Raw genomic sequence first — 15810 nt, forward strand, 5'->3', positions numbered from 1 at the left:
TGGCTGTGGAAGGGACACCTGCTGGAGCAGTTCATGAAGAACTACAGTTCATGAGAAGGGCTCACATTGGACAAATTCATGGAGAAATGTCTCCTATGGGAAGGACCTCCTTCCATAAGCAGGGAAAAAGTGTGAAGAATCCTCCCCCTGAGGAGGAAGGAGCAGCAGAGACAAAGTGTGATGATCTGACCACAACCCCCATTCCCTGTCTCCTTGCACCACTGGGGTGGGAGGAGGTAGGGAATTCAGGAGTTAAACTGAGCCCAGGAAGAAGGGAGGGATGGGGGAAGGTGTTTTAAGATTTGGCTTTATTTCTTATCATTGTACTGTGATTTGACTGGTAATAAATTACACTAATTTCACCAAGTCAAGGCTGTATTGCCTGTAATAGTAATCAGTAATCTTTCTCTATCCTTATTGTGATCTGATTTTGGTGTATTTTATGTCTCCTGTTCATTTGAGGAGGGGAGTGACGGAGTGGCTTTGGTGAGCACCTGGTGTCCAGACAGGATCAACCCACCACAACTGAAAATCAAAGATTCAGCACTTACAGTGCCACTGATCTGATAGCTGGTCTACAGACAAAAGTCTTGGTTTAGATTAAACCATTAAAATGGAAATAGTGATACTAATTTCCATTGCAGAAGCACATAGAGGTCTAAGAGAACACATAAAGCCATTGTACCATTGCTATTGTCCCTCCAGTACAATGCCAATTTGATTCCAGAGGACAACCTCTAAACATTCACCTTTCAGTTCTCACCCTTTATCCCATCAGACAACTAACCTGAGTGTACATCACAGCAGTGGTCACATATGCCATTTTCATATCCAAATCAAAATTTACCATGGCATAGACCAGACTGACAAACACATTTCTCTCTCTGCAGAATGACACTTTCCTTTGAGCCCCTCATCCATGAGCTGAAACATTAGTAAAAAAACCTGAAACACATCTGATCACAAGAGGCTCATAGACCAAGGGTGCCAGCTTGTGCCAGCCCTGGAGGCCTAGCTAGCTTTTACTTAGATATACACACATCCTGGGCCTGTATCAAACTGCAGTGATATTAGTAACTGTACTAGAAGTTACAGGCTGTGGTTCTGTGCAAAAGCAGATAAGAGGAACCAATCTGGCCTTTAAAATTACAATTTTTCCTTTTTGTATGTGTGTATGCTGGACATTCCATTATCATGGATGATTTCACCTCCATCATGGAGTTTTAACATTCAGCCAACTCCTTAATTCTAATTCAAGCACCAAGACCTGGAAACTAATTCTAAATTAAATCAAGTAGTTTAAGGTTCATTTCCTCAAACCTATTAGACAGCTGGATACATTTATTAAACTGGACCTGTGTTAATCCAAGCAAATTAGCCTTTGGGTATACTGCAAAAATCAGTGCAGTAGAAATTCAGTCCAAGGGTTCCAGCAGGGTGGGGAGAGCAGCAGAAGAGCCTCAGCCAGATCACTGGAGTCTAAGACAACACTCGCCTGTGCAGCAGCACAGAGTACCTTAGTGAGACTGCACAGTGACACAAGACATATCCCAGGCTCTTCCTGGGATGGCTATGGACTGAACAGAGAAAGAAGTTGCAATCCCTCAGCATGGAACTAGAATATATCATCTAACAATACCAGCTGCCACACACAATGCTACACACCTCATTCTTTAATTCACACACAGATCAGTGCCTCCATCTTCCACCTCTACTCAGAACACCACAGTTAGCTCATGAGTGGGCACAGAGAAGGATCTGACATGTACATTAAACATCCCAGAATAAATTTTGATGTGATGCAGACTTGTCCTGAACAAAAGGTCGCTGATGCTGTTGTCTCTATATCCTTTGCCATATTTCCATCGGAGTTGAAATGCATTTCATGAGATAGCTGGAGATCATGTTTTGCAAAGAATGAAAGGCTCACTGGTTCCTAGATTTGGCCACAGGTAAGTAGCACTATGTTTACTATTCCATATTTTAGCAATGAGCACAATCACTCCAAGGTATCAGAGGATGAGCTAGCTACTCCATGTGCAGCTATGTCCAAAGCATCCATCCCAAACACCTGTAGCTGCCTGTATTCTGTTGCCTATGGGTGTGAAATTTAAGCTAGAAGATAAAACAGGTCATATTTGCAACACAGATGCAAGTACTCCGAGAACTGCATAGAAATCTTTAGCAAACACCTCTGTTTTGCTCTACATTTTCTTGACTACTTTCTACTTTAAAAAATCTTTTTAAAGGCCTTATTCATAATCAAATTCTATACAAAGGACAAAAACAATGGCAGGAAAACTCTGATACCTAGGTGCACTGGAGAGGTTAAGCAGATGATCAAGTTACCAGTACCTAACCTGACTCAGATGTACTTTAAGCACTGTCAGTGTGTGAGCACTGAGCCAAAACTATCTGAACTGCAATGGCATTTTGCATCCCTCTATTTCAGTGCAGTACAAACTATGTGGAATTACCTGGTACTTGTCATGGACTAAATGTGTATATATGGGTAGTTGCCATAGCTCAGTTAGGGCACAGCAACTTGCCAAGTTACCGTATGTGGATTTTGTTCCCGAGTTCTTCCAGTGCCTCAATTATGCATCCACAAAAATAAGGGAGTTCTTACAGTAAGCTTCCTAACTTGATGTAAAATCCCAGTAGCCACAGCATTTACTGCATTTATTTTCCCTCTCTTGCCACTGTTGGTAGCTAGGGTAAGAGGTTAAAACATAAGCAGCTTTGTCAAAGAGAAAACAGAATACTTGTGTGCCTGCTACTCAAGTTCTGTATTTCATGTAATATCCCCTTTTCTTCTTGCTGTGATCTCACCTCACTGCACACCTTCAATTGCAAATGTAGACAATGATGTGACTTAAACTACTTTAGTAAATAACAGCAGATACTACACTGCAAAATTATCAGCTGTACATTTCACAACTGTAAGAATGGAGAATAGTGCCTGTCTTGCTCCTAAAGCCTACAATAAAAACTGCAGCAAATAAGCAATTCTCTCTCCATTTGAAAGCATGGCATCAACTTGTAGTTTCACCTACGTTGACTATTGATAAAAATGGTCTTTATATTAAATTTGTCCCCATCATTTGAAAATTCACTACAAAGAAGTCTCATCTCCCTCTCCAATATCTTCAAGACTGTGAACAATAATCATGGATGGACACAAACGGTTCATTCAAGCTAGACTATTCTGGCTCGAAATTCTAGATACAACTGCTTATTTGAACCCCAACAGTTTTAAAGTGTTGTGTTGGAATCCAGCATTATGTACTGCATACTGGTACATAATGGAAACCCCCATTGTTATTTGAACACCAGCAGTTTTAAAACACTGTGTTGAAAGCCAGTATTATCCCATATATAGTGGTAAACAGTTCAGTTAAGTTGCAAGTGAACACTGGTAATAACAGTGGACTTCCGAGCTCAGTAGGGCTGATAACAACCAGATGTAAAAAAGCAGTGACTCCTAAACACAAGACAGGAGGAAATAAATTCACAAAGACTGAAGTGCAGATAATACAACCCTTATAGACAAGGAAAAAAACCACAAAACGAACAAAGGAAACAAGTTTTTATTTGGGCTGAGAGAGTTCCCTGTCTGGTGTGAAAAGTTTAGGCAAAGAGTGTCTGTACCTTGGTGCTGTTGCCAAACCACCAGAAGTAGGTAAGTGTGCCTGCCTGGCTGGGCCAAACTACTGCAGTAATGTTGACATCCTTATTTCTGATGGCCACAAAAGGGACACTCAGATGGACGTGCTCCACTGGACCTGTGGGAAGAGAGAGCTCATTATTAGAGACATTGAGCTAAATTCTCCCTGCACAGTCATGAACAGCAAGGATCTTTCCTTTAAATAAATCAAATGTCCTATGTCAGCAGTGAGACTGTAGTTTAGCAATAAAAGATTTTCAGCAGTCAATAATCAACAGAAAAAGACATCAGATTAATAAGCAAAAAGTCATAGTTTTTTTACCCTCTTAATTCTGGGGGAGCCAGCAATTTCAGACAGGGTCATCACTGCGTTTAGAAGAATTTTTTTAAGTGCATTTTGCAGAGTAACAATGAACAGGCTTTGCACTAGATAGGGAAGCTACTACTGAAAGCTAGAGAGACAGGACACAGGAGAGGAAGAAGGTGTTTTCTTGAAAACACAGCCACTGAGCTACTAAGATTTGTGGGGAAATCATTTTAACCAAGATCTGGTTATATAAGAGGCATTTATGACTTGAATAAATACCTCTGGTAGTTTTTTAAAAGGTCTCCAAAACAAATACTCATGATTTTTGGAACTCCTTAGTATATTTTTGACTTTGGCCTGACCTTGGGAAGTCTTTGGGGAAGTCAGTTACCACTAGTAAAAAGTCAGGAACTATTTGAAAGATGTGTGCATTGGCAAATCAAAGAATTTAACTGTCAGAAGCACTTGTTTCTGAAAGACTTATAAAATAACAAAGTACCAATGCGAAGTTGTAACTAATAAATGCAAATGCCAGAATGAGTCCAGTGCATGATGTTCAGAATTAAGAGAGTTTCTCTCTAGAACAAAACAATGTGTAAAATATACTGAGGCTTTTGGGGTTTTTTTTGCTAGTTTGTTGAAAACTCTTACTATCTCCATTGTTTTCCTTCTTGTTTAATCTTTTGTTTTCACTGGTACTGAATTTCAGCTGATAACTGCTGCCCATCAGATAGTGTTAGTTTCTGGGTAGTACCTTTAAAACACAGCAAACTGACAGACTATCTCTGTGAGAGGGAAAGGATGAAATAAGAAAGAAGCCAGATTCTTCTTTTTTTCTTAGTAAGACATTCATTCTGGGAAACAGGAAATTTGGTGATTGAACTGAGACAATCTTCTTGTGTTACCTCTCAGCTCTTCAAGCACAAAATGGGGACATTAATCACTCCTCCACCTACTTGGATTAAAAAGATTTTGGAGAGCAAGAGCTGTTCTTTTACAAATGGAACATACAGTTCCAAGCACAATGGGATGCTATTCTTGCTTTTGGTTCCTTGAAACCAGATCATTTTCTTTGCCCTTTTCCCAAAAGGTCTCTACCAGCAAGTCACTCCTGAACTCTGACCATAGAAATTACTCTAGGCTTGCAAGAATAGCAGGTTCTCCCAAATATTTTGTGACAGTGCATGTAAGAAGAAAATCACTGATATGTTTGCTTCCTTTAAATGTCAAGATAAGAAGCTTGACAGCAGATTTCAGAAAGCTGGAAAGTTGACTGCCTGGTAATAAAACTGCAGGACAGAAAAAACCCTACTGTTGCTTGAGGCTGCTGAGCTTTTTTTTCTAGCACAGGATTCCAGTACCAGACAGATCATATAAAAAGAATGATTAGCAGGCATTTTTGTCTGTACATTTGAGCTTCAAGGTCAAACCTCCTATATTGACTAGTATATCAAAATGTATTAAAAGTCTAGTACCGAGTTATCATCTTATTTCAGCATTAGCATGAATGAAAGTGCTTGCAAAATATTTCCCTAGAGATAATGCTAATAAGTTGGCCACCTAAGAACACTATAAAAGTCGAAGGAGAGATCTGAGAGGCGGATGAAGAAAAGGATGGAGTAACACAATCAGGCCAAGGAACTGCTCCTTGTTGCACTTTGCTTTAAAATCCTCACCATGAAAAAGCAGTTCCTATGAGAAAAATCAGAAAATCCATACAAATCTGGTTGTTATTACCAGGTAACCATCACTTTTGTCAACTAATGGCCCAAGGTGAAGGAAAAAGCAGTTAATGCTCTAATAACAGGTTGTTAAGTGCAGTCATGATTGACTTTGAGGGAATTATGAGCATAATAAAAGCTTCAAGGAACATTTATTCCTTCACACAGGGAGCTTGAAATTAAAAAGGAGAAAAAAGCTCTGGAGTTTTGGAAATTTCTGATGTGCTTCCTTCCAGCAGAAAAGCTCACATAAAAGGCAGACAGGGTAGAAGACATTCTGACAGTTTAAGAGGGAAGACAGACATGTCTGTGAACATCATTATGTTCAAAACTGGTGGGGTACATCTGAACACAGATGGAGCTCTCTGCCCAGAAGATCTAGTAGTCTGAGAGTAAGACAAAGACCTGGGCTCTTCGTGGTCTCATCCTGCATTCCACACCCTCTGCTCTCTCCTGTGACTTTGAGAAGTCAGCTGGGAGCTCTTTGAGTTTTCTTATGGGTTGACTGGAGGAAAATTGCATTGATCTACCAAACAGGATGGAAACGTCAGGGACTGAATGTCAAACACATGAAATATGAAAAGCAGCACATTAGTACTCAGTACATTCACATCCCAGGAAGTATGCTCAGCATAATGCTTTTATTTCATTTAATAAGCACTGTAGATTCCAAAATCCTGAATAAGTGACTCAAAATTTAGTAGTCTAACCCCTTGGAATTAGACACATATTGAAAATACACACTTGAACTTTGTTCCATATGCTGCTTCATCTCTGACCCTTTCAGAAAGCCCAAGAAACATTTCCAGACTTTTCTCTCTGTCTGTGAGGACTGCAAATATGCTTGTTTTAAAAGAATCTTCCCTTTCTCTTCGTTCAAAAAAGTTTACTTAACAAGTTAGAAGAGTGTCTAACAGTCTGAACCTTTTGAAGAGTGAGAGCTGCATGTGTATGTAGGTTTGCATGTGTTCTGAGGCCTCACTGAAGTTGCAGGGATTTTCAGTGGTCAGATTTTCACCCAAGGAATCTAGAAGGTGTAAGTACTTACAGACCACATGCAGGAAGAGGACAGCAGTGTCAGAGCCCAGGCTGTTCTCTGCATATGCTGTAACCTGGAAGATTCCAGCACTCTTATACACATGCCGGATGCCATCCTCAACAGGGCTGAAATTAGCATAGGATACTGCAATGCCATCTCCAAAATCAAGTTGAATGTTTGTCCTTTGGAGATCACCCTGAAACAGAGAAGGATTGATTAGGAAACTGGGCTGATAAGGGGGATTTATATTACCCTCCATCCCACTTCTCAGTTCCATTTCATTGGCATGGACACTTTTGAAACTTTTCCAAAAAAGCCTAGCTTTGTTCTGTCATTCCCCAAAGTGGCCAGACTCAAATCTACAACCAGTAGTTACAAACAAGCAATGTTTAGAATAGTTGATCATTTACACCTATAAAAAGATGTTATTTCCCATCTTGGGTTTAGAGATTTTGGGAGGGCAGAGTGCATATATCAAGGGGACCATATTTAAATCATCAAATACAAGGCATGGTAGGGGCTTACGTGCCACTGGAGTGGCCAGGGATTTGCAAAGTCTTTCGTTGAATGGGTGGTGGCCAACAAGTAGCTCCATCAGAAGCAGTGAGATGAGTGGTACCATACTGATGGTAGGCTAGATGTCAATGGGAGAGCAATTCCCACATGAGCATGGGAGCATTGGGAACATTCTGGAGACAGGACAATGGTTTAATTGGCTCTCCCATATGTTCCCAAAACACAGAAGCTAGTCACTGAGTCTAGCCTAGGCTAGTTTTCAGGTTTCATAGTCAGTGAAAGAGAAAGAAAAGACAGCAACAGACCAACAGCCCATCCTAAGATAACTGAGACAAGTGACATGAATCATCTCCTGCAAATATCCATCCCTGTACCCTGATGATAGAGAGTTTAGAAGACTAGTTTCAGCTAGACACCTCATTTCAGGATGGCTGAATTTATATAGGTTGAGTCCCACACTGAGGACTGACAGATTTTTTTTGTCTTATGTCAGTCAACACAGAGATAGGGCTTGGATACACAGGAGAATGAAGTAGATGATGAGAAAATCTCTTCTAGGATTACTGACAATGACAGTTATTAAATGAAGGAGGGAACAACAGACAAGAGATTCCAGCAGTGCAGGTATTGTCTAGAGGCAGCAGTTGCACTGTTTTAATTTAAATCATGCTTTAAACTGCTGTAGTTGAACTGCAGAAGTGTCTGTTATTTCAGTTTCTTGGAGTCTTACTTTATACTTGCCCCCAGCTGACTAATGGTAACACTAAACAGGGCTAATTTAAACAGACCTAAAGCCCACTGCAGTGATTTCACTAAACTGAAATAAAACTAGAACTCATATTAAATCTCTGTAGCTTTAGCTTTCTGCATATATATGTGATGCATTGTCCCAAGTAATTTTCTTTCATGAAAGATCTCAACTGTATTCACTATGGATCAAGACGATACCACTACCTTTTGGAGATGTTCTAGCCCCAAACTGACATCAATCCATAGATATATTGAGGATGAAATTTGAAAGTTTAAAATAAATTTTTGAAAAATCCCTGCTCCTAAATTTACCTTTCTTATAATAGGAAATTCAGAAATATTTCACAACCATCTCATAAACCCTCTTATAGCTGTATATGCACAGGGTCAGGATCACAGCTGACGTGCAGTTCCAGTACATACTGACGTAAGGGAGGGAAGCAACTGTGTAACTCATAGCCAGTTCTGATGTACCTCTGATCCCTCCACAGCCAGCTCAAATCCTGCAGGGTACTACATCCAGCAGGCTCACTGAAAAAGACCACTGAACTCACAGATTTCACTAAGGCCCCTGGGCCATGTATTGCACAAACTAAACCCTGACTTCCTAGAAAAACTGTGCAGATTAAAAGGAAAAGATTGCTTGGGACAACCACACCTGTGACAGTCTCTAAAGTTTTAATGCTGACAGCACCAGCTTTCCTCTGAGTAGTAGTTTTCAAGTTTACCTGCACATGGCAAAACATGTGGCTTGCAGCTTAAATTCTGACTACGAACCTCACATCCATCAGTGATTTTTCGTACAGTCTGAACACGTTCATACATAACACAGATCCAGTTTGGAACATGACTTCTGACCACACTGGGACTTGGAAAAAGAGTTCGTTAAATCAGGATTAAATAGCTATTGGGCTGTTCTAACCCACATAATCAGCTGCTGAGACCAAAGGTGCACAACAAAGGCTCACGTGGAGATAGCAACATCCATTACAGCCAAGAGGTCTCACTTTTTGCCTTTCACTGACTCCAGACTCATGGGAGCTGCCATCTTATTGGTAATTGCCATCAGCCTGTATAAGTGGCAATTGTGGAACTGATACAAGCAGCTACTGTGCTCTGCTACTTGTTCCTGTTCTGAAACTGCACATGACCTTGCTTTTTGGATGGAAACCAGGGATCACATACAAGAAGCCAAACCATGGTGATGCAGGTCCCCTGTGTAGATAATCAGGGTCACAGCAGCCCCTCTGACTTTCTCCTCTTCATAGGCTATGTCTGCACTAACAAATCATTGTGCAGGAAGGGTATTTTTCAGATGTGATTATGCCTTGACTATGACTTGGGGTCTTCAGATACACACCCATATAATCAGGATTATTGCATGTAGTTTTTGAAATATGGATATTTGATTATATATGTTATATCTCTCTCCATCCTGGCTCCATCATTCCCATTCCACAGGAGCAAGGGGAGTTTTGGCTATTGACTTGATCAGGGAAACATTTTGACCTCTGCCCTACTAGGGAAGTAAAAATCCAGTATAAACCAAAAAGAAAACATAGAGGACTAGAGCAGTAGTGACACTAAAACCTATCTATAATGTTAAGTAGTCAATAACATCCTTTAAACAGAGAGTTTTTTAAGTCACTCTAAAGAATTCTCTAGCAGGAGGAAAATTACACTCTTGGGATATTCAGTTATTTGATAGAAAGGCTCCCACAGCTTGTTAAACCTTTCAAAAACACTTCTCAAGGGAATGTACTAAGACCACAAGTTCATTTCATATGGAAGACACCGAATAGAGGATAAAAATTTGATCTGGGCTGGATTCATCACTGGTGACCTCAGGCTAAAATCTCTTGCACCAATCATGACAGCTTATCTCCCTTGCCTTACAATTCTCTTTTCTATTTCCTCCTTGCTTCTCCAATATGATTCTATCTGAAATGAGAAGGTCTGAAGTAGAGAAGCAGGAACAGATTTTTTGTGACTTAACAGTAGCAGATGATCTTTCCACCCAATTATGAGATGGGTCTTCAATGCAAAGCCTGCCCAACACACTAATCATGTTTTCTTTCTCCTTTCTATACCTCTTTATCCATTATATAAAATATTAAAACAGGCATGGTAGGCCCACACAATGATGTCAGATATGCTGGAGTTTATGAATATAAATTAAAACAGAAATGAAGTGGAGGTATTTCAAAATGAAAAAATCATTGCTTTCCATATATATTCAAAAGGCACATTTTATTGCTTTAAGCCCCATAAACTACTGAAAGGGAATAATCTGGGGGCTGTCGCAAAGATTGGAGCTCTGTGTACTGAAATCAGTGAGCAGACAAAGGGTAGTGGAATGGTGGAGAGGAGTATTGCCATGGAACAGCCCTTCAAAGTCATCTCATCATCAAGGCCAGCCTGGAAAAGTTTTCTTGTCTGGAAGCCATTCTAGCAAAGTGACAAAAAAACCTGCAGAGTCAGAACAGGCAAGAGTTGTAGAGGCAGGTTGAAATTTTTGCTTTCTGAAGTTAAGAGCCAAACTGCCACTAATTTCAGGAGGGCTTTATTTCACCTGACATATGCTTCGGGGAAGAGACGAATGGAGTGTATATATATATGATTTTTGTTCTTTTCTAATGAAGTTCACAAATTGTTTACATAAAACTATGGCATAGTTTAGATTAGGTGGGCCCAGGTAGCCAAGAAGGCCAATATCTTGGCCTGTATCAAGAATAGTGTGGCCAACAGGACTAGGGAAGTGATCATTCCCCTGTACCTGACACTGGTGAAGCCACACCTGAAATACTGTGTTCAGAAAAACCATCAGTCATTCTGCATTTCTTTGGCAGCAGTCATTGCCACACATGTATTCTGAATACCACTGTGAGCAATACTACTAAAGCTAATTCTGTAAATCCTGAGGAATTAACTTTTTTATTAACTATGATAAAGTCTTCATTTACCATTGACAGCACAAAAGTCAGTCACATAAATACATTGAACAGGTGTACTAGAAAGTGGGGAAAAACTCATGGATCATCAGGGTTAGTCTGAAAGAACTGGAAGGCTGAATGGAGACCACACCAGAGGAGGGCTAGTCAGGCTGCTGTTTGGCTCAGAAAGTAAGTGTAAACACAGGTACAAAACAACCCACCAGCAAACAGAATGACCAGAGGAGGTGGAGGAAGTCAAGAATGAATCTGTATGACATCAAGGTAGGTAATAATTAAGACTTCTACAGAAATTATATCTTCCAGCTAGCAATCAATTCTTTGATGACAATACTTCTCAAGTGCACACTACAAGACTGGAATACCTTTGTCCAAAATCTCAGTGTTCTTTTTCTTTTTCTTGAAATGTCTATTCTTTTAAGAAACAAACTCAATACACAATTCTCTGTGGAATAAGCTGTTCACCCACGAAGACATGTTCTTGAAAAACCGCTTCCCTTAGAAAGAAAATTGCTTCAATGAAATGTTTTTCTAACTATCATTATTTTTTGGCAAAGGACACAGAGTGGATGCCCTCACATATTTATTCAGCTGCCTCTTCAATCTCTTAAGCCTTGTAAAGCCTCCACACTTCAGCTACATTGACTGCTGCCTTTTTCCCCATCTGTTTATCATTCTTTGTATGCAGCAGTTCCGCTTGAGTTCCTTAATAAATTACTACTAGATTCCTAATTTTTAGATTATATCTGTTCTTTTCTGAACTCCCACTCATAGTGTCTACACAAATCGTCTTACCATGTCAAGTCTGTAGAATATAAAAGAATCAGCCAAGTAGACAAGAAATCCCCTTTGTACAAAAGCAGCGCATGCATGAAACTCTGAGGAAATACGTAAAGAGGCCCTGTCAGATTAGTTTGGTCCCAATGAAATACTTAGTTACTGTATAAGAATTTAATCTAGTGTGTATGTCTGTCTTTCCATCTGTCTCTGGGTGGTCTACCTCCCAGCTATCTCCAGGTACTTTCCCAAAATGACATACACAGGACAGAGTAGATGACAAAACATACTTGTGGTTCTCCAACATCACCTCAGTCCCTGGCTCCCCCTCCTGAGACACCCAAAGATGAGAGAAGTGAGGTTGTGAGTTTAGCCAGAGAACAGATGTAACGTAATTCATTGTGGTAAAATAATTTTTGGACCTCCAACAACACCTTCCACGGGTAGTCAGAAACCATCAGAGAGTGCAGCAGCTGCAAACACTGTAGAAAGTTTTGTGCTGCAGTCACATGTAACTCTAAACACCAAATCAGATCATAGAGCAGAAGAGGCACAAGATCATTTGAAAAAGCCTCCTGTCTGTCTGAATACATACTAAGCACCTGCCTTAGCTCTCTAACCCTCCATTGAGCCACAAGTCTTGGCGACACAGGCTGCACCATATGTGTTTGCCAAACAGAAGTCTACCTAACTCAGAGAGATCACCAGATGTGCCTCAACATTTTGATGCTCACTGCTCCCTGTGAGCCCAAAAATGTTCCTCACAGTTCTCAACCTTTCCCAACAAAGCTTCAGCTAAAGCTTTTCATCCCAGAAACAGACTAATTAAGCACAGAGACACCATTTCTGCCTCACAAACTCCATAAACTGCAGTTCACTGGAGATGGCAAGATGCTAGTGGGGAAATAAATTTTTGACCAGATCTATCTTTCTTCAGCATTGACTTCATCATCACTGCTAGACAAGATAACCCGTCAAACACTCCTTTGGTGTGACCCAATATGATTTGCTTATGCATTTCAACTACAGCCCTTTGTTATTAATTCTCATAAATCTCAGGACTATTCACCGTTTCCTGATCTCACTTGATTGCTATTTTCCTCTCAGGAACTTGACAAATGAAGGAAAAGTATGCCAGTCCTGCCACACAGAAAGGTTTGCTGAGCCCACCAACACACCTCTTCCATGAGGATGATGAAGGTGGCATTGTGTCCCTGCTCCATGACCAGCTTTCCATCGGTAGTGAGGATGTGCAGTCCCCGAGGTGCTTTTCCAGGACATTTCTCCATCTTGGCCGTGTACTTCTCTCTCAAGCCATCTGTGCAGTTGTTAGACACAATCCTACGGTACCTGGGGAACAGTAACAAAAAAAAAGACTGGGCTCAGATGGTGGGTGGAAAAGTTCCTTTGTTTTGTTTTTGTTTTGTTTCTCTAAATTAATGTATGTGTTTTTTCAAAGGCTAACTTCCTGCATGACTCCTTCATTGAAAGGAAGAATCAAAGAATCAAAGAAACCTGACGCTTTATTAAATGGGAGAAAGCCAACCCAACCATCAACCACAGCCAAGCCAACATTCTCCAGAGATTCTCAGCAGCATCACTGAGAAGAGACACATTGTGGAAGTGAATTACTTTACCTTGATAAAAGGCAGAGAACTCCTCCAAATCCCCATGCCTGCAGGATTGCACTCTGCATCCCAGCTTCTTAATTATGCTTTTTATTACATTTTTGTCTGCCTCTATTGTGCTAGAAGGCACTTGAAATGACCTGCAAAGGGCTTCATCCAGTTCAATTTTAAAATCATTCAAGGAATGGGTTTTTCTCTTGGCTTTTCTTGGAAGAGGTTAGCTAAGGAGCAAGACACTTGGCTATTCCCAGTGTTGTTGAGGGGGATTAACCCTTTCTATTAATTTCACAGTAAAAATACAGGATTGGTTAAGGAACTAGAAACCCCAAATATTTTCTGGTTGCTCCCTGTCAAGAAGGCTACAAGCAGCCATACTGGCCAGGGCTCCTGTAATTACATCCCATGTTTAAAGCAACCATTCGGCAGAAACGGTGTCTCCGAAGTGAAGTGACTCCAGACTCCTAGCAGACTCCCTTCATTAAGCCACCTGCATCAACCAGTCACAAACAGCCATGCAATAACAATCAAGCAGGCACCACCCATGACCCAGAAGCAACCCTGCAAAATCTACAGAGCCTACCCTGCCCGAAAAGGAACATTGCAGTTTTGCACCAGCCAGTGCAACCAGAGTTTCACAGCATCTCCTGTATGATAGAATAACATTTGCAAAGTGATACTACCATAATAAACCAACACTTGCCATCTGTTCTAGGTAAAACCAGGAGAAATCAGCACACATAGCTTGTCTGAAATGCAAGGTGTTGTATATGCAAAGTGAAGATGGCAGAGTTAAAAATAAAAAAGAAGCTAAAAATTACTCATTTGAGTCGTCTTAGAAGCTGATATAAATAAGAACTGTAAGATAGTAAGAGGTTCAATAAAAAACAATGTGAAATACCTAAAACCTGTCCTTGTAAATGTTCAGCTGTCTCTTGGATAGACCTTTTTGATGCACGTTTTAATTTTGCAGTGAAGAGGAGCTCCAAGTCTAGGCTCCAGGGATCTCACATCACTTGATAGCAATGCAATATCTACATGTCACTTACGTTAACGTGTTTCTCCCTGTCTCTGAGGAAAGAGGCAATGTTCCATACAGATGCTGCTGCAAACATTACCTTGTGAACAAGACTGGAAAAGAGCCAGATGGGATGCAGACAAAAAAGTATCATCCAGGTTCTCTTATCTACTGCAAAGCCATCAAAACCAGACAGATTGCAAGATTCACTTACCCAGTGCTGTTCCAGTAGTTCTGACCAATGCTGCACTCCTTGGACAGTGAGGATGGGCTGAACCAGAAGGCTGGGATACACTGGTTGTTGCTGTGCCTTTCATATCCATAGTCACTATAAAGACAAGTCATGAGTGCATCACTGTACCCAACCACTAGATTCAGCTCAGAGTTTTAGTCCCCAAAGCATGTGTGTGCTGGTGGTTCTCTGCTGGATCTGACATCATGGATTGGGCTCAGCCAGAGACAATGTGCTGGACTAGTTTGAGCAGCAGGAGCACAGCAGGCATGTGATACCTGGAAACACCAGAACTACTAACCTTGCAGAGCACTGGAGGACTTGTGCTTCATTTGGCAACAAAACATGGACAGAGATTCAGAAGAAAATTGCACTGTTAATTTATTTTCCTATTAATCTCTAATTTAAATTTCACTTTTTGGGTTCTTTTGGTTTGCTTGCGTTTTGCAGTCTTTGCTTTTACAACAAACCAGATTAATTCTAAGATCTAATGCTACTTTTTCCCCAACAAAGCAGCTAAGAATATAAAACACTAGGAGCACTTTCTGAACATGTATATTTACATATGTTAATGGCCTCCCTGCTCTTGGACTGAGCTATGAAAAGAAAGAAAGAAAAATACAGTTGATGGTTTTCCAAAACTAAACTAAAACAACACAGCCAATTTGGTAGTCTAGGGATTACATGGTATTGTGTCACATAGGAAAAGCAATACAGGGTATTGATGCTTCCTTGGACCACCAAAGACTGGAAGTGTACACAACCACATCCAAAACTTCTTTTTACAGCTTCCTTTACATGCCAATACAATGATGAAGCAACAGGATTAATCCAAATCTTTCCATAAGTTGTAACAGGCTCTGGATCTGGTTTCTATGCATATTGGCAGGCTGGATTCAAAGGATGACTAAAAAGAGATTCTGGATTTTTGCCTGAAGCAAGTTAATAAATGCCAACAAACTAAACCTCTGTGGAAACACAGACACTACAGAAGTCACTGCCTTGAAAGCTCTCTGTGCCCTTTAGGACACTGTGAGTTTTATCCTTCCCCTTTTCAGAGTCTGAGCTGCCAACTTAAAGTCTCTAGGAAGAGCTTTGGTGCGACAAAATTGTGCTATGTCTCCAGTGACCCAGGCTTCTACTGTTCCTTTCTAGGAAGGAAAAAAATTCTGCAAGCTACTTTAAAAGGTTTGGAGATTCCCTAATG

At 40.5% G+C, this 15810-nt stretch overlaps 1 protein-coding gene across 1 annotated transcript in view; it reads right to left on the minus strand.

The window, feature by feature from the left end:
* Positions 1–15810, minus strand: part of SORCS3 (sortilin-related VPS10 domain containing receptor 3) — a 92124-nt gene that overhangs the window by 13958 nt on the left and 62356 nt on the right. Inside the window, exons 13-16 of the mRNA XM_009085151.1 lie at positions 14586–14699; positions 12907–13078; positions 6744–6930; positions 3652–3785 (exon numbers count right to left, since the gene is read on the minus strand). Of these exons, the coding sequence (XP_009083399.1) occupies positions 3652–3785; positions 6744–6930; positions 12907–13078; positions 14586–14699 (607 nt within the window). The remainder of the gene's footprint in view (positions 1–3651; positions 3786–6743; positions 6931–12906; positions 13079–14585; positions 14700–15810) is intronic.

This window comes from Acanthisitta chloris, unplaced genomic scaffold (genome assembly GCF_000695815.1).
Source record: "Acanthisitta chloris isolate BGI_N310 unplaced genomic scaffold, ASM69581v1 scaffold2362, whole genome shotgun sequence".
Classification (NCBI taxonomy): domain Eukaryota; kingdom Metazoa; phylum Chordata; class Aves; order Passeriformes; family Acanthisittidae; genus Acanthisitta; species Acanthisitta chloris.